This window comes from Mauremys mutica, chromosome 1, assembly GCF_020497125.1.
Source record: "Mauremys mutica isolate MM-2020 ecotype Southern chromosome 1, ASM2049712v1, whole genome shotgun sequence".
NCBI classification, from domain to species: domain Eukaryota; kingdom Metazoa; phylum Chordata; order Testudines; family Geoemydidae; genus Mauremys; species Mauremys mutica.
The window spans coordinates 16,507,693-16,528,073 of NC_059072.1; the positions used below are offsets into that span (position 1 = coordinate 16,507,693).

At 40.7% G+C, this 20,381-nt stretch overlaps 1 protein-coding gene across 3 annotated transcripts in view; it reads right to left on the reverse strand.

The window, feature by feature from the left end:
• Positions 1-20,381, reverse strand: part of BEND7 (BEN domain containing 7) — a 59,349-nt gene that overhangs the window by 10,294 nt on the left and 28,674 nt on the right. For all 3 annotated transcript variants that reach the window (XM_044997525.1, XM_044997516.1, XM_044997505.1), the window contains exons 4-7: positions 19,272-19,394; positions 15,664-15,929; positions 12,416-12,641; positions 5,438-5,557 (exon numbers count right to left, since the gene is read on the reverse strand). In XM_044997525.1, coding sequence (XP_044853460.1) covers positions 5,438-5,557; positions 12,416-12,641; positions 15,664-15,929; positions 19,272-19,394 — 735 coding nt within the window. The remainder of the gene's footprint in view (positions 1-5,437; positions 5,558-12,415; positions 12,642-15,663; positions 15,930-19,271; positions 19,395-20,381) is intronic.

The following is a 20,381-nucleotide window of genomic DNA, read 5'->3' on the forward strand; positions in this document are numbered from 1 at the left end:
AGTTCTCAAGCTATTACTGCCACAGATGGCTAGGGGAATACACTGGCATTTATACCATTAGCTTATCAAATTATCAAACCACAGGATTCAGCACGGAAGATTACTCATGAACATAATTTGTCATCATTTGGACATGCAAATAGCTACTTGGCCTAAATAGAAAACCCAGTCAGAGGGTGGACTGAATGCATCAGAGGATTGGTAATGCAAGAGAGAGCCTTTCCCTTCCAAGTCAGCAGTTCAAATTCAGCCCAACTCAGTAGGGGCCAAATGGCTTTTGGTGGCATTTGTGAAAAACAACAGTGGTCTCAAGCCTGTCCACACACAGTTTGTGCACCAATTTAGCTAGAAAATGAATTAGTGAAATTGGTGCAACCCACCAGTGTGAACAGTCTTATATCAGTTTAACAAAGTCTTAAACCAGTTTAGCTTAACTCAATTGCAAGTAAGATCTTTAGGTACCTTGGAACTTAGGGTACGTCTCCATGGGGAGTTATTCCAGAATCAGAGCACCCATACATGGAGTTAATCAGGAATAGCTGTTCTTTAATTACACACACTACCTCAATTTGAATCAATTTTTCTATGTAGACAACCCCTCAGGTCTGATCTACACTGTTTATGCACTGGTCTTACTATTTCAATGAGGAGTGTGGTTTTGTATGGAAACAGTTACATCGGTGGGCACAGTTATTCCAATAAAAAAAGGTGCCTTACACTTTGTTCCTATACATGTATACAGCTATAACTATAGGGTTTTACTAGTGTAACTAAATCTGTTTCTATACCAATATAGTTAAAGTACTACAAAATCTGTGTAGACCAGAGCTTAAACTAATTTAAGAGTGTCTGCACTAGAAGTTGCATAAATCAACTTAAAACTCAGGTGGGTGAGGTAATATTTTTTATTGGACCAATTTCTGTTGGTGAAAGGACACATGCTGCAAGAAACCAGGGTTTCCTGAACTCCCATTTCTGGCCTTCAAACAACACCCGCAGCCTCACTAACCTTACCATCAGAAGTAAGCTACCCACAGCCATATCTCCACTGCTGTGATGATCAATACTTCCCACACCATGCCTTTCAAGATCCATGATCCGACACATGACTATCACAAGATGGTGTACTTCAGCCAGTGCATCAAATGCATGAACAACAACTATGGGGGTGAATCTAGACAATCACTAGAGCTCACAGAGAAAAATGATAAAAGACAAAGACACCCTATCCCTGCGGGGGTGAACACTTTGTACAAAATGATCGCTCTATATCTGACCTCTCAGTCCTCGTCCTCAAAGGAAAGCTGCACAACACCTTCAAAAGACAAGCTGGGGAGCTTAAATTCATAACTCTGCTAGACACCAAAAATCATGGACTCAACAGAGACACTGTCTCATGACAACAGTTTGTAACCCACTCTCTCTTCATCTTATGCTGCAAAGATCTTAATTGCCAACTTCATTTCAAACTTGTGTAAACTCCTTATGCTTAACAATCTGCTCCACCTTATATTTAACAGTGACACTCTGATGACCTTTCCCAGTACTGAAGAATAGCTCTGTGGAGCTCGAAAGCTTGTCTCTTTCACCAACTGAAGTTGGTCCAATAAAAGATATTACCTCATTCACCTTGTCATTCTAATATCCTGGGGCCAACATGGCTACAACAACACCGTAAATTTAAAAATCACACATTCAAGTAAACTGGTGCAACTGAGGCACACTGAAGTCAAGGTGAACTAGTCACCTAAATACTTTTGTGGATATGGGCCTGAGAATTCAGACCAGACTCCAATTTGGGTTTTAATGGCAAAGCATCCCCATCACAAGCCACTGCCTTTGGTACTTGGGAAGCAGTCTATATTCTCACTCCTGGAGAGTACAGCCTGCTAACCTTGGTCTCTCCAGGGTAGGTGGAGCGTGCGGGAAGCTTGCACGGCCAGCCCCAGCCACATATCTGTGCTCTCTAATAATGAATTTCAGTCTCTGGGTCTGACAAATAGACCAGCACCTTTCCCAGGCACTACATTCATTATGCAAAGTTTTAAAGTAAGACTAAAGAGAACTGGTTTGAAAACATGAAGCAACATTTTGGAAGCTAGAAAAAAAAATTAGCCCCAAGGTGCTACAGCTCTTCTCTGAGAACTCTTTTGTTAGCGTGTTCTGCTAGGAAAATTATTACATTGTTCTGTGATGATGTCAAAACTGAGGATGAAGTAAATAATGATGAAAAAAAAGCAACCACATACAGAAGATGAAATCCTGGCCTCACTGAAGTCAATGGGAGTTTTGCCATTAACTTGAAAGGGACCAGAATTTCACCTCCCAGCCTAGTTCTCCTCTCACTCTGCTTCTACTCCACTGACGTCAGTGGAATTATTCCTGATATACCAGTGTAAAGATCTATGCACAGTTTTTAGTTTTAGTACCAGTATATATCAATTAAGGGTGTAATTTAAAAAAAAAAAAAAAGTTTTACCAGCACAACTCCTAATAGGGACGCAGTTATACCAGTATATATTATTCCCCTTTCCATATGGGAATAGCTAAACTTGTATAAAGCATCGTTATACCAATGTAACTGCATCCACACTGGGGAGATAGTGCCACTTCAACTATACTGGTACAACTTGTGTATAGACAATGCCTAAGTGAGAGGGCAACCAGATCCAGAGAGATTGGGATGTAGGTGAAGGGCCAGTAGAAAAAAATATATTTTAAAATATAAGAAACAATATAAAATAGAGTCTTTACAACAATTCAGCTTCTATATACTAACTGGAAAATGGGACTATGGGTTACTGTATTTCTTTTCATTGTCCACCCACGCACTGGGTTGATCGGTTCTTGTCTCTGGGCAGGCATAGTTAGTACCCCACTTAGTTCAGTATACTTGGCTCAGTTTCACTCATCTTTTCATAGGAAGCCTCTTACTGCTAAGGCTGAGATGCAGCATTCTCCAGTTAGGCTCCTCAATATTGGGGAAAGAGCACAGGTGGGAGTGGTTCCTGGTAGCCCCTCTTTAAAAGAAAACCCATAAAGTCATTGCTAACTCCCACAGTAGAGCTGCAGCACTAGCTAACATCCTGGAGAGGCACACCACAAAAAGCAAACAAGAACGTTGGAAAAATATTCAAAACAAACTAAATCAAATTAGGTCAATGGAGTTATCCACAAAAGTTCTTCTGCATCTCTGCAGATACCCCAAGGGCCCCCAGTCTCTCTCCCTGCCCGCCTCCACCACCACACATATGAATCTGTGAATCTTCATGTCATTGAAGAGCTGCATCATAGTACCATTCTTCCAGTCAAGGAGGAACAGGTAGCCTTCATCAATGGCAGGAAAGGATGCTGCTGTGCAACTACAAGCAATCTGATGATTCTCACTAGCAAGCTCACCTCATAACCAAGGGCAGAGTTGGCTTGACAGTCTACGGGATTTGGTAAACTCACCTTTTTTGAAGAGGGAGATTATTGCTAGCAAACGATCTGCCCTTCTTTCCTCCTTTTTGTTTCTATTTCTCCCCCTCCTTTCTTTTACACTCTTACACTTTTCTGTCCATTTCCCATTAGTGTTGACAGAACTGTGCAATAGAAGAATGCCTCAGCTTTTGCATCATTACCTCAGATACTTGAATGCTACAGACAAAGCTCAAGACTGAAAATGTTGGCTCTTTGGCGCATGGATCCAGCAAATGGCAACAGTTCATTCATCTGCCATGGTCAATCTCATACTCTTTGGCCAGCTGAATATTCAGCCTTTGGAATTCACAATGGATTTTTTTTTTTAAAAAGGGCTATACATAAACACACACAATTTCAAGAGGTTAGAATAACTCCAGTTGGCCCAGAAGCCTAGAGCTTTACATTGTCAGATTGGACACTTGGGTTCAGTGCTTCATCTAGCTCTTTTTTCCTTAAACCAGCACAAACAATGCACTTATCTGCAGTGAGGAGCAGTAAGAAAAAATAAAGGAAGCAAGCTAAGAAAAGTGGCTGTAAGGAAGGGTTACTGGTTTGATGCAAATGATGTGCCTCACACAATGGGGATCAGGTGCTACTGGAGAGAGGGTTGTTGGAGGACTGGGAATTCTTGCATATGGAGACTCTCAAGAAAATGCTGGGGAGAGACGTTAAGAGAGAACCAGCATAAGAAGAGAGTCCCCAGCAGGAAAGGGGGCACCGTACTTAGAAAGGAGACTGGTAAAAGTTTAATAATTACACATACATCGCTATAATGGGGAGGAAGTGTTTTCAGCTTTCTAGGAATTCTACCATGGATTTTGAAACTATAAATTCTTATTCCAACTGGAATTGACAGCACACGGGCAGTGCGCTGCACCGACAGGCCATTTATTATAAGATTAGAGCCTAAGTACGTCTTCACTGCTGAGTTAAGTCAGGTAATCAGCACCTGAGTTAGCCTAACCTGCGTGTGGGCAGCCACACAGCAAAGCCAGACCTAAACGACTATGTCCTCAGTAGTGCTGCACTTACTCACGTGTGTCGCTAGGACTTCTGGGGACATATCCTATGCAGTGACGGATTAGCCACTGGGCCAATGAGGCCTGTGCCCAGGGGCCCCGGCCAATTGGGCGCCCCCGTGCCCTGACCCACTCTGCCAGGCACTTCTGCTGGTGAGCAGGGTCGTGGCATGGAGGCTTGCCCTACTCCGCCCACCCGGACCTCCTGCAGTGGCCCCCATGCCCCAATCCCAGTGCTGAGGGTGGGGTGGGGCAAGCCCCACACCCTGCCCCCATTTCCCCAGCAGGAGCACTGGTGGGAGGGGGAACTGCAGGTGGAAGGGGTGGGGAGGGGCCCCCACTTGCTCTGACCTAGGGCCCCACAAAACAGTAATTCGCCTCTGATCCTATGATTCTTTGGGCTCCAGTAAACTGAGCTCTATGATTCTCTCTCAGTGAATTGTGGGAGAACTTGTCTGCCCCTTTGGGGGGAGGGGGGGAATTGTGGGAAGGCACTGGAGGACTCTCATCATTTCAGTAATTTAGCCTGTGTCCTCACTGAGGACTGGGCAGGTTACCAGCCCAAGTGAAAGCAGCCCCTGACCTCTAGTAGTCTATAGCCCCAGCTTGGAAGCTTGCCTGGGCTTAAAGCACCACTAAACTCAGGTGAGATGGTTGCGTGTATGGTGGATAGGAAGGGCTTCTAGACAACACCTGAGAAACAGCCTGACTTAACTCTACAGTGAAGACACGCCTTAAGATTACTACCATTCAAAACATATCAAACACCACATTTTGCATTCTAGTGGCAACATGCCAAAAGTGTATAGGCTTCGTTTTCAGAGGTACTGAGCCCTCCTAACTACAATTAAAGTCAATGGGAGCTGTGAGTGCTCAGTGCACCTCTGAAAAAAATCAGCATAAGACTAAAGTCATAGAGCGCAAGTTGTTATTTCTGACATTTTCATGCTTACCTGAGCCTCTTTTTAACCGTCTTCTTGCCAGTTTAATTTGATCCTGTAGAATCTGTACCCAGTCTCTGGGGCCAGGAAGTTTATCCACGTGGTTAGCAGTGCAATATTTTTCTGTGAAGACTAAAATAAAAGGTAGCTTTTTTTTGTTTGTTGTTTTTTAAAAAGTGTCTTGTCAAAATTGAGAAGGGGAAAACAAAGAAGAGGAGGAGGATTAAAATAAAAACAACAACAACAAAAACTGAAGTTAAAGTGGCCAAAACTAGGAGGGCAAGACCAGAGGTCAATTCAATGTTCTGTGTGTTTATCTTTAAATATATTATTTTGTGCCTAGATACTATATTGATATTTGTGCCTAGATACTACATTGATTAGCTGTCTATAAAAACCTGAGAGAGAGAGAGAATGTCTACGTCTCCTGTATGTCACATACAGAAAATCTGTATTAAAATAATGGTGAACTTTGAACTAAGCTTCACAAGTGGTGGATATTTATAACTGCCTGTTCACCATATGCATTTTGGCATTAGCGGAGAACTGCAGGTCTCCTCCTGGTCCTTCTGGTCTCATGATCTTGTCTGTCAGGCTGCTAGCAAACAGGAGATATGAAGAAGTCCTAAATCTTTAGTGGGCATTTATCATATTGGCAAAATAGGAGAGGACACTGAGCTTTTATAAACACATATAAAAACAACTGCTTTAAAGGGGACAACATTGAAAGCAAGAAATGAAACTGACTATAAACAAAAGTGAAACTGACTAATTGTTTTCATTGTCCACCTGAGAGAAGTGCAAAAAGTAAATCAGAACATAATCATAGTAATACTTTGACTATTTAACAATGCTATTGCAGTAGTGGCCCGAGCTGGAGCACCATTATGTTAGGGCAATATACAGGAAGACTTGGTCTCTGGCTCAAAGTGCTTACAATCCAAGAGGACTTCATATAGCCAAGTGATATATGAAGGATATATATATATATATATATATAGAAAACAATTAGTCAGTTTCACTTTTGTTTATAGTCAGTTTCATTTCTTGCTTTCAATGTTCCAATGTGTTGGGTTGCAGACACAGCAGGGGAATGTTTTTTCTGTTTATTTTTCATTGGAATTATAACAATTTTTGAAAAGATATCTAGTATTTTAAGCTCTGTAAAAGCTTGTTTGTTTACAAAATCTAAATTTTTATATGTGTGTGTGTGTGTGTGTGTGTGTGTATACATACACACACTTCAAAATATTAATAAATAAGTATAAAAGGTCCCAAAATAATGTATTTTTTAAATTCTTTCAGTTTTAATAATGTACGGCACTATTCACAATATACAGGTGTTTGTTTATAATCCATGGCCCCAATCCTGCAGTCTGATCAATGAGGGCATGGGGTACCACAGATGTCAACAGGGTCTCACATAGGTGAGGTGGTCAGCTCTGCATGAACTGAAAGCTTATTGGGTCAGGGACTGTCTTTTTGTTCTGTGTTTTCACAGTGCCTAGAACAATGGGGTCCTGATCCATGACTATGGATCCCTAGATGCTACAATAATAATCAACTGATTACAATATCAGAGTCTATGATGTGAAAGATTACATTGTCCTTTGAAACAGACATCAACTTGAATTCTAGTAAATTAAAAGTTGATAGAGTTTCAGCTTCTATTCCTCTGCCAATTTTACAATCACATTTGCTTATTTTTAAACAAGATTTCTCCCTCTATGGTGTGTGAAAGACACACACAAACAACAGGAGGAAATGATTACTCAGGGAAAACAGTGCAACTGTTGCTACACAAAGTGTAGAGAATTTCTCCTCTAATCATTTTCAGTTATAGAAATCTTATATATAACTTGTAACGATGGTAGGTAAAATGTTTTCAGACAGAAGGACGATTTTCAAGTTGAGTTCTCAGCTAATTTCTCCAATGAATGTGGCTTTTTCTCCATTTCTATGTCCACATCATGGAAAAGGACAAAAAACATCACTAAACAATATCTGAGAGTTTGGTAGAGTGATGTCTTAATGATAATGCAAACAACATGATGTTGTTCTCATGGCAATTTCACACTGGCTCAGTCATTACTTGGAATAAATGAACCCACAGTGTCTTATAGCATAGCTCCTCAGGGGAAAATAGTGCTATTGGAGCCAGGCTGAGTAAAGTTCCACACTGTGTCAAGCATTGGCAACTTGTTGCATTAGCCCCTAGAAAAGAACTCCCCTAATGAAACATGACAAAGGTCATGCACTATCATTTGGTTGATTCTCTAAATGCAGTGAATGCAATCCTCTTATTATAGCAGTGCCTAGTAGTACCACCACAAACACATTTCTATTTCCATTACAAATTCTATTTTTGAGGTGTTTGTAACACTGGCTTTTTAATTGAAATGTGGCCATTTTTGTTTAACTGCTTATGACTGCTACTTTCTACAGTGGGGCGAGTTTTGCTATTTCAATGGTGCTGCCCCACCTACTGGAAATATCTGTCCCCTGCTACTTTTCCTCCATGTCAGAGGATTTAAAAATTCATATTCAAACCTTCCTGTTTTCTCTAATTTATGACTAACTTGCCCTTTAAAGCTTTTTGTGACTTGTATGAAGGATACCATGTAAAAAATAAATTTTCCTTGTATGCTAATGTTTATCAGCAATACAGTATTCTGTATGATGGGTCCTACTGATATCATCCAATGGACCTTTTGGTGCTAATATATTGTCAGTACATTGGTACACAACAATCAACTGTGTGTGAATGGAGGCACTGAGTCAATGAACATTACATAGAAATTGCCATTACAGATCAATGGTCCATCTTATCCAGGATTCTGTCTCTTGCAGAGGCCAGTAGCAGATTCTTCAGAAGAGTGTATGTAAGAAACCCCTCACTGGGCAAATTATGAAATAACCAATTTTTTTCCCTGAGTTAGGCAATCTAAAATCAACCTTCTAATATAAACCTGGTTGCAACCACAACCAGGTTCAGAGTCAATACCAGAGATTCTATCAGAAATATAAGTCAGGACTTTGACATGGTCACAATCACAGAATCAGAGAACAGTAGGACTGGAAGGGACCTCAAGTGGTCATCTAGTCCAGTCGCCTGCACCCAAAGCAAGACTATGTAATAACTAGACCATTCCTGACAGGCGTTTGTCTAACTCATTATTAAAAACTTCCAATGACAGAGATTCCACAACCTTCGTAGGCAATTTGTTCCAGTGCTTAACTACCCTGACAGTTAGGAAGTTTTTCCTAATGTCCAACCTAAACCTCCCTTGCTGCAATTTAAGCTCATTGCTTCTTGTCCTATCCTCAGAGAGCCAGGGGGATAATTTTTCTGCCTCCTCCTTGTAACAAATGTTTATGTACTTGAAAACTCTTATGATGTCCCTCCTTAGTCTTCTCTTCTCCAGATTAAACAAACCTATTTTTTCAATCTTTCCTTATAGCTCATGTCTTTTTAGACTTCAATCATTTTTGTTGCTCTCCTCTGGACTTTCTCCAGTATGTCCACAACTTTTCTGATATGTGGCACCCAGAACTGGACACAGTACTCCAGTAGAGGCCCTATCAGCGCAGAGTAGAGTGGAAGAATTTACTTCTCCTGTCTTGCTTGCAACACTCCTGCTAATACATCCCAGAATATTTGCTTTTTTGCAATAGTGTTACACTGCTGACTCATATTTAGCTTTCCAGCCACAATGACCTCTAGAGCCCTTTCTGCTGTACTCCTTCCTAGGCAGTCATTTCCCATTTTGTATGTGCAACTGATTGTTCCTTCCAAAGTAGAGTACTTTGCATTTATTCTTATTGAATTTCATCCTATTTACTTCAGACCATTTCTCCAGTTTGTCCAGATCATTTAAAAATTTTAATCCTATCCTCCAAAACACTTGCAACCCTTCCCAGCTTGCTATTGTTTGCAAATTTTATAAGTGTACTCTTTATGCCATTATCTAAATCAATGATGAAGATACTGAACAGAACCGGACCCAGGACCGATCCCTGAAGGACCTCACCCGACATGCCCTTCCAGCTTGACTGTGAACCACTGACTTACATTCTGGGAATGGTTTGCCAACCATTTATCCACCCACCTTACAGTATCTCCATCTAGGCTGCATTTCCCTAGTTTGTTTATGAGAAGGTCATGTGAGACAGTATCAAAAGCCTTACTAAAGTCAAGATATAACATCTACTGCATCTCCCCATTCACAATGTTTGTTACCCTGTCAAAAGAAAGCTATTAGGTTGGTTTGACATGTTTTTTCTTGACAAATCCATGCTGACTGTTACTTATCACCTTATTATCTTCTAGATGTTTGCAAACTGATTACTTAATTATTTGCTCCATTATCTTTCCAGGTACTGAAGTTAAGATGACTGGTCTGTAATTCCCCCAGTTATCCTTATTTCCCTTTTTATAGATTGGCACTATATTTGCCCTCTTCCAGTCCTCTGGAATCTCTCCTGTCGTCCATGAGCTTTCAAAGATAAATCGCTAATGGCTCAGATATCTCAGTCAGCTCCTTGAGTATTCTAGGATGTATTTCATCAGGCCCTAGTGACATGACAACATCTAACTTGTCCTTTCCCTATTTTAGCCCTCAAATTCTACCTCATTTTCCCTGGCATTCACTATGTTTGACTTCCAATCGCTACTATACTTTTTGGTGAAAACTGAAACAAAAAAAGTCATTTAACACTTTTGCCATTTCTACATTTTCTGTTATTGTCTGTTCCCCTCAGTGAGTAATGGGCCTACCCTGTCCTTGGTCTTCCTCTTGTTTCTAATGTATTTGTAGAATGTTTTCTTGTTATCCCTTAGGTCTACAGCTAGTTTTAACTAGTTTTGTGCCCTGGCCTTTCTAATTTTGTCCCTACATACTTGTGTTATTTGTTTTTATTCATCCTTTGTAATTTGACCTAGTTGCCACTTCTTGTAGGACTCTTTTTCGAGTTTCAGATCACTGAAGATCTCCTGGCTAAGCCAGGGTGGTCTCTTGCCAGACTTCCTATCTTTCCTACACAGTGGGATAGTTTGCTCATGTGCCCTTTATAATATCTCTTTGAAAAACTGCCAATTCTCTCAGACTATTTTTCCCTTTAGAATTGCTTCCCATGGGATCTTACCTACCAATTCTCTGAGTTTGCTCAAGTCTGCCTTTTTGAAATCCATTATCTTTATTGTGCTGTTTTCCATCCTGCCATTCCTTAGAATCATTAACTCTATCATTTCATGATCACTTTCACCCAAGCTGCCTTCCACTTTCAAATTCTCAACAAGTTCCTCTCTATTTGTCAAAATCAAATCTAGAACAGCCTCTGCTTTCTCCACCTTCTGAAATAAAAAATTGTCTTCAATGCATTCCAAGAACTTGTTGGATAATCTGTGCCCTGCTGTGTTATTTTCCCAACAGATGTCTGGGTAGCTGAAGTCTCCCATCATCACCAAGTCCTGTGCTTTGGATGATTTTGTTAATTGTTTAAAAAAAGCTTCATCCTGCTTCTTCCTGGTTAGGTGGTCTGTAGTAGATCCCTACCATGACATCACCCTTCGTTTTTATCCCTTTTATCCTTACCCAGAAACTTTCAACAAGTCTGTCTCCTATTTCCATCTCAGTTCAAATGCATACATCTTTGATATACAAGGCAACACCTCCTTCCTTTTCCCCAGCCTGTCCTTCCTGAACAAGCTGTACCCTTCTATACCAATATTCCTGTCATGTGTATTATCCCATCAAGTCTCTGTGATGCAACTGTCATAGTCGTGTTTATTCACTAGCATTTCTAGTTCTTCTTGTTTATTCCCCATCCTTCTTGCATTAGTTTATAGATATCTAAAACGCTGATTTGATTTCCCCTCTGTTTCCTCTTGTCTCTCCCTTGCCTCTGCTATAATGGCCCATGCTCCCCCCAGATTCCGACCCTTCTCCCAAGTGTCCATATATTCTTAACTTCCAGGTTAGCTCATGGCATCTCATAACTAGGAATGAATCGCATGTACTTTAAAAGCTCCAGATGATACAAAATGCAGCAGCCTGTCCACTTAACACAGATCACCCCGGAGCTTTCCTTTCTGCACTAGCTCCCTGATTAAGTTGAATACAAAGTCTCTGTCCTAATATTCAAAGTCCTGGATCATAATTTTCTCTAACAGCTATATTCTACTGGTTATCTTGAAACTGTTGATCAATAGGGGAGACAACTCAGAGGTGGACAGAACATTCACAGGAGCTTGACCTAGACTATGGAACTCACTCCCACAAGACAAGCAGGACCACAACCTCACTGACATCAGAATTAGATACAAAACTCATTTATTTTACTAGATTTTCTTCAATAAGATCTTCCCCATCTCACAGCCAGCCACAAACTACTAATCTAGTTATTCATAGACTAGATATGACGCAGTCAGATGATTGGCAATTTTTTCCACTCTACCCTGCTGATGTGCCTCAACCCTGATCTGGGAGGATCAAGACAGAATTATGGCAATCCAGGATCCAAGGTAAAACTCAGGAGAGTTCTCCCATGACTCTGCATCTCCATGGAGTGGCAGCAGGCTCCAATCTAATGAATGAGCAGTGAATTTCTCTAGTGGGAGCAACTGTTTCAGGCTGTCTTCTGACTTAAACTGGATATCAAGTACTCTCTGGTCACATTTTCAAATTTTTCTTTACATCCATGAAGGCCAGAAAAAAAAAATTGAAGTTGAGATTCTTATCTCATCACATGCCTTCAGGGGCTGGGGACCTAGGAATGAGCCTCTAGCTTAATCTGGCCTGGAGGGACCACTTCAAAAATTATAGAAAAATTATAAAAAGAAGAATGCACATTTATCTGACCCAAACGCCGGAGATTCTAATTTCCTGGCATTATTCAGTTACTAGAACATATTCTCAGCTAAGGATGGAGACACACACACACACATATATATATATATATATATATATAGGAAACAAAGCAGAAACATACCTTTTATTGCACCCACAATATTTTGGTCTAGTCCTTTTCGGTTGTCATTGAGTCCTCTTTTCCTCTTGCCATTGGGTAAAGAGTTAGCCAAGGTCTTGTCATCAAAAAATGCACACACCAGCTTTCTAAACAGCAGGCTTCCTGAGCGAGTATAGTTTGATAATATAGAGTCCAGCTGAGATTTGGGCATAAAGATATCAAAGCCTTCAGCAAGTTGCACTTCTGGCTACCAAAGGAAAACAAATATTTTCATTCAAATAGTGTTCACACATGTTGTTTTACATGCACATCTAGCAAGACTTCATTGTCACTTAGTGATCACATCCACGAAGCTTATCCAGGAGTTATGATAAAAAACGTAAAAGCAGCAAAGAGTCCTGTGGCACCTTATAGACTAACAGACGTATTGGAGCATGAGCTTCCGTGGGTGAATACTCACTTCGTCGGATGCATGTAGTGGAAAGGTATATATATGCAAGCAAGAAGCAGGCTAGAGATAACGAGGTTAGTTCAATCAGGGAGTATGAGAAGGGAGCAAGTCTCCAGAGGCTTGCATGGGGGCTTAGAAATTTAAGGCCATGTCTACACGTACAAGCTTACAGCAGCACAGCTGTACTGATGTAGCTGAGCCGCTGTAAGACCGTTCGTGTAACCACGTTATGCTGATGGGAGAGTGCTCTGCTGTCGACATAATAAAACCAGCTCAACAATCAGCAGTAGCTATAGCACTGTGCACACAAGCGCTTATGCCAGCAAAACTTATGTCGCTCAGTGGGGTGATTTTTTTCAAACCCAGGTGCAACAGAAGTTTTGCCAACGTAAGTGCTAGTGTAGATATGGTCTAACAAGATCCCAGTGTTGCAAGGAGGAAATGACATAAACAAATCTAATTAATACGGCTGTGAATTACCTGTGAAAAACACCTGTGCATTGGGGGAGGTCGGAGAGGGAGAACAGAGTCAACGTAATGTTAGTTTAGGCTTTTTTAAATAAATTAATTTATGTGGCTGAGGTACAAATTGAAGGTAAAATGCTGATTTATGACTGCATTCCTTTAGTAGCAAATTATTCTTCAATCAAAGGCACTCAGTACTTAATTGAGCTTTCATGGACAACTTTGAATGTGATTTATCAAATGGAATAGCTCTTGTTAGCGGATAATAATTAGGGTATAAAGAACCAATGGGTAACTATTCATGTACAGTGTAACAAATTATCTACATTAACAGTAAAGCAAAGACAAGAAAGTTTAACTATAAGTAAGGGATCATTATATTTTAAAAGGGCTAATCAGGTTCATGGGCCAGATTCTGAGCTCTGATCCACTGATGTGACTCCAGGGTACCTCAGCTGAAACCTTAACATTGGTTTCAGAGAAGTTATCCTTGATTTACAACTGAAGTGGAATGGGGATCACTCTCTAGCCAAAGATGTAGTGAAAATATTATTGGCATTGGTTAGTAATTTTATAAATCAGTACATACAAGACGCAATTTGTACAATTTTCCAATGAGAGTATTCATATACTGTACTATCAAAATTCCCTTTCAGTTTTCCTAGGCACTCAGACACAATGGTTGTAAGTACAATAGAAATGCCTATAAATAAATAGAAGGAAAAGATAAAACAATGTCCTCATTCTTTCTTTTTTTAAAAGTGATATTATTTAATCCATTCAAAATGTTTAGAGATTTCATTTTATTTCCACGGGTAAATATATCCACTCCCAAACCTCAACTTTCTTCTTTTGAAAATAAAACCCATATGGTTTAAATAATAATAAAAACATCTTGCTTATTTTCAGAACTGTACTAAGCTGCTTTGATCGTGTGGAGGGTTCAGATGCTGGAAACATACTGAACCAACAAGTGCGGCAAACAGTGCATGTCAGTTCCAAACAATGGAAGCAAGATGTGGCTCAATTTTTAAAGCCAAGCTTCCATTTTCAGGGTGCAAAACTGCCATCTATAAGGCACTGTGGCCAGAATGAATCACCACAGAACTAGCGTGAATTAAACGAACCCACAAAACTGTGGATGAAATTCCATTGCACGCACAAAGCTTCCTGAAAAATTGGAGATCCAACCTAAAAATCAAGTCACAGGCATAGAAGTCTTATAAATGTAAATTGCATATCTGAGGCAGAAGTTACCCAATATCTACTATCGCTTCAAACCTTTCTAACCACAATACTACAACAGAAGAACCTTTGAAAAGCATTGAACTAGTTGCTATATATCATTACACAGACTCTCTTGCATGACACTGTAATCTAATTAGTGGTGTAGCTTGCATCTATATAACTGAATTATCATGACTGCTCTTTTTTATTATTAGTTTGCACTTCTAGAAAGGTACAACATTATCTACAGGATTCTTTTCATTTACGCTCATTGATACAAAATTTAATTATGTTCTTCTAGCTCACTGTACTTAGGAAATTGGAAACTGCCTTCTCAAAATTAAAAATATATTAAAGAAATTAATGATCAGCTTATTCATCAGTGAACTTTTCAGACATCACTCATCTGATCATTAAACAAAGCCAATCAACCACCCCTATGGTCACCAGATAGACACTTCATTAATCAATGCCACCTGCAACCTTCCAATGCCCCAGTCTTATAGCTGTTAATTCTAATCCTGCAACTAGATCTGCCTGGGCAGCCTCTTGCACTCGTACAGAGCCCCACTGACTTCAACAGCAGGATCAAGGCCTTTACCTGGATACAACAGGGATGAAAGTTAAATACCCCACTCATGCAAAGATTTACACACATACTTAAACTTTATTCATGCGAGCAGTTCCCCTGAAGCCAACAGAATTATGCAAGTGTGTAAAATTAAGTAAATAAATATGCTTTTTCAGGAGCAAAGCTTAGGTGTGGAAAAATTACATTAGTCAGGAAAGGCTAGGGCTGGGAATTCCTTACACAGCTCCTTGCAGGGGCTCCTGGACTTACTTTGGCCCTGGGTAGCATGGCAGATGGGGACAGCAAGTTTATTTTTCAGAGACAAACAGAGCTCCCAATCCCTACAGAGGACCTAAAGAGTGGTTTCTATGAGGACAGGAAAAGAGAATATAAGGCTTTGGAAGCAGCACTCCCCTTTCATGACTCCAAACCCAAATCCCCACTTTTTTTGAGGTAGAGGAAACAATATAGCCTCAAGCAGACTTCAACACTGATCCCTAAGTTATAGTGCTGTAAAGTTCTCTGGCATTTTATGCAATTGAAATATCAGCTTACATCTGAGGAAGATGATTCAAGAATGATACCAAATCCTGAAACATGGGTCTCTGGCTTTAGCATATGTTCAGCTGCTTGCAGGCTGGATCTTTCAGAGTTTGCTGACAGTTTCTTTTCCTTCTCTACAGTGCTGGGCTTCTTATTCACAGTAATGGGCTCAAGAGTCTTTTGGGGCAATTTTTTCTTTTTATTTCTCTTTCTTGATATTGTTGACTTCTGTGCACAGATCAGGGGGATCGGAGGCTGCTGTCTGTTTTGGGTGCCAACTGAAGGGGGGAAAAAAAAGCTGTGAATATACTTATAGAACACGTACACCACTGCAGGTTAAACATAGTTATTAACTTGCTGTATTCATCCTGTGGCTAAGCAGCACTATTTACAATACAGTTTGTGCATATGAAGCATTTATATTTTCTCAGGTTTGCATAATTAACTCTTAATATTGAAAAAAGAACTTGAACAATGATTACAGTTGTGTGAAATTGTATATCCTCTGACATTATCAAAGATCTTATGGTCTTTCAACATCTTTTACTGACATAAATAAGAAAACTCTAGATGCATTAGCAATCATGCTCTTTTCTAAAGAAAATTGGCTCAAAAAGAACATTTAAAAACTAGTTTATCAAGAATTAGTAAAAAAATATTTAACAGTTTAATTTCTACATTCTGGGAAACAGTTACATGGACTTCATACCAGTTGTGGGTTTTTTTGGAAGCCTAATGGATCTTATTTCTCACAGATATTAATATTTTATATTTATACAGCATCTTTCAAGGACACATAAGTGCTTTACAAATTAAGGCCCTACTCCTGCAATCAGATCTGCCTGGATTGACTTTGTGAAGATGTAAAGGTCCAGCCACATGGATCAGATTGCAGAATCAGGGCTAAATAATCAGTATCAAGCAGCTCAGGGCTTGTCTACACTTGAAACGCTACAGCAGCACAGCTGCAGCAGCACTTCGGTGTATACACTACCTACTCCAATGGGAGGGGTTCTCCCACCTCATAGACTTTAAGGCCAGAAGGAACCATTGTGATCATCTAGTCTGACTTCCTGCACATCACAGGGCACAGAACCTCTCTTGTAATAGACCCAGACCTCTGGCTGACTTTCTGAAGACTTCAAATCATGATTTAAAGAGTTTAAGTTACAGAGAATCCACCACTTACTCTAGTTCAAACCAACAAGTGACCCCGGCCACACGCTGCAAAGGAAGGTGAACGCCCCCCCAGCATCTCTGCCAATCTGACCTGGGGGAAAATCCTTCCCAACTCCAAATATAGCGATCAGTTAGACCCCGAGCACTCTGGTGGGTCTCACTGACCAGACACCTGGGAAAGAATTCTCTATGGTAACCCAGAGCCCTCCCCATCTAGCGTCCCATCTCCAGCCACTGGAGATACTTGCTACTAGCAGCCGCAGATGGGCCACATGCCATTGTAGGCAATCTCATACCACCATCCCCTCCATAGACTTATCAAGCTCAGTCTGGAAAGTTCAGTCTGGTTTTTTGCCCCCCACTGCTTCCCTTGGAAGACTGTCCCAGAACTTCACTCCTCCGATCGTTAGAAACAATAGTCTAATTTCAAGCCTAAACTTGTTGATGATCAGTTTATATCCATTTGTTCTTGAGCCAACACTGGCCCTTAATGGAAACAACTCCTCTGGTGTTTATCCCTCTGCTGTCTTTATAGAGAACAATCATGTCTCCTGTCAGCATAGGTAATCCACCTCCCTGAGAGGTGGTAGCTAGGTTGACAGAAGAATTCTTCCATTGATCAAGCACTGTCTACACTGGGGGTTAGATTAGTTTAACTACATCACTCAAGGGTGTGGATTTTTCACACTCCATAGCAACTGAAGTTGTGTCAATGTAACTTTTTAATGTAGAATCTTATTTTTTCCATGGGCAATTGAAAGCCCCATTGAAAATGCTACAGCTTCCAGGGAACTGCAAACTGCCATCCTCTGCAAAGGTTTCTTAATAGGAACCCCATTCACAGTGGTATTTACTTAATGGATTTTGGAGAGGTTTCTGGCAATGATTACGAGGGCTGCAATTTGTACTTGGTCATTTAAATAGGAAGGTGCTTAACTATCAGAATAAATCCTTATGCATTTGTGTACACATTTGTATTTTAGGTACAAATTTTTTTTCTTTTAAATAACAAGAGCGTCAAACAAGTGTCTACATACCACAAACTATAAACTATTTCCCAAAGCTTTTCATCAAGAGGTCCATTAATTTACGAACTTATTTACATTACAGATACACAGCATGGAAAGAGAAACACTCCTGTTATCCTGGATTCCAGTTTTTATTGCAGAAGGTCTAGTCCTGCATTTTTTATCCACAAGTCATCCTTACTGATGCAAATAATCACCCTGAAATCAATGTAACTACTTGTGTAAAGGGATTTCTCATATGCATAGAGGACCCTCACACTTCTTTGAAACCCAAACATCTTTACTCACAGTAGCTGACACATTACAATACTTGTCTCATCTATCCTTAGCTCATAGTAACATTATTTCAAGTATGATACTGTATGAATACAATCACCTTCTTTTGTCCTTTCAACTTTCACCGTATTTCAATTAAAAGAACCCCCCCCACAATTCTAACTGAGGGCTGTCATAGTTCAGGTGACTGCTCCTGTGTTTCCCCCTCGTGGTTCACCAAGGGCACCCACTCTCAGACTTCTGGCTTCCCAGCTGTCACCTCTCTTGGGCGGAGACCTGCATTTCTCTTCCTCCTGGCTGGATACTTCTAGGCTGCACAGTTCCCTGCCTACATTGTGAATTCTCCAGCTCGACAGCCTACACAGGCCTGCTTTGCCTTCTTCTCAGAGATTATGAACAGCGTAACTCCTTAGAGATGGGGAACCTGTTTAAATCCCTTCTCCCCATCAGGCAGAGTGGGGAACTGAACCAGGGGCTCCCACATCCCAGATGAATATCCCAACCACTGAGCTAAAAGTTACAAAGGAGCTGCGGTTCCTCCTCCTTCTCCCCTTGTTCCCGGGCCATGTTATGTGGCGTTAGGTGCCTGCCTCACTTATTCCCATAAGAAATAACTCAAGGTGCCTAAGAGGGGTTCCCATTAGTGGATCACAAGCAGAGAGAGAGGCCTTTCTGCAGCCCAGACTTAGGCACATATCTCCATGAGAGAGGCAGAGTTTAGGACACACCCCTACGATTGGCATCTCTCCACTTAGCATGCGGACTTTTGTGAACTGCAGTCTAAGGTGCCTGTCTCTTCCCATTTGTTGTACAGAGAGCCTAGGTGCCTAACTCGGGCTTTGTGGATCACATTGTTGTTCTAGTGATTTTCTAGGCATCTAAAAGTTAGGCATTGCAATGCTTAGCATAGCAACACCTAAGTCCCTTTGTGGATCCAAACATTAGGCGCTTAAGGGTCTTAATGGGCTCCTAGGCACCTCGGCACTTTTGAAAAATTGACCCCAAGGAGCAGAGACTTGAATCCTGGTCTCCCAAGCCACCGGACCATTCTTCGTAGTGAAAGCGCTCTGGAAATATCCTGACTAAAGATATCAGACACAGATTAAAGGAGTGTGAGAAAGAGAGAGATCGTGGTACCTGCTTGAATCTGCATTAACTTTCTCATGGTCTTCAGCTCTTGGAGAATGGCCTGCAAAGTTGACTGGCAATTACAAGTACAACAGTTTGGTCCAACTGATGAACTGACCCCTGGATGTTCTCCTGAAGAAGAAATGAAATAAAATAATGATACAATCAAAAGAGCCGGACGGGATTTGGAAGCTAGCAATGTACGCTATCGGGAAATTGGACCCAAGGAAAGCACAGCCAATAATTACCAAAACATTCATTTTTGGGAGGAGGGGGCTATTGGGTTTTATCCGGTTACCAGTATATGTGCTTACATACTCGTGGAGACATGGTGTTATAGGGGTTGGTGAGGACTGCACAAAAGCGTGAACACAATGCGCTCTCACAGCAGGGCTCTCTATCGTCAGGCTAGTTCATCTCAGATAACAATAGCTCCAAATCTCATTATAAACGAACTCACTTTATCACGCACAAAAAAACCCATCTCCTAGAACAGCCCTACAAAGAATGGGTAGCCGTCTGTGTAATAAAGGTTTATATTATGCATTAAATAAGGGCCTACCAATTCTAAAATTGGATGTTACCTACACATGTTGCTTTATAACATGAAGAACTGAGAATGAAAATCAGATCCTCTGGTCACAGAATCACAGAAATTACTGATGGGAAAGAACCATCAGCAAGAAAATCTACATAATCTGCTCCATCCTTCTGACAGTACTGGTTTGTTTCCTACAGAACGTTTTCTCATGCTGTGTCCCAGGAGATAATGTTCGCACAACTCCCCTTGGGAGACAATTCAACAGATTGCTTTGTCCAGAATTTCCTACTGATATTTCAGCCTAATTTTCCTTTTCTTAATTTCATTCTTTTACCTCTAGTTCTACCCCCCTGAAAAACCCTTAACTCTGCCTCAGTCTCCAGACTGTTTTCGTCTTTCACATACTTGGAGGTCTTGAAAAGGGGTGGCTCCCACAAGCTCAAAGAGCTGGCACCTTCCTCTGCTAGCTGTATCTTGTGCTGCAGAATCTAAAGTTTTTGTTATAAAAGAATTACGTTTCTAGCCTTTAAAGGTGCAAAGAAAACCTTCAAAATACAAATAGAATGTCAACTGCTGCA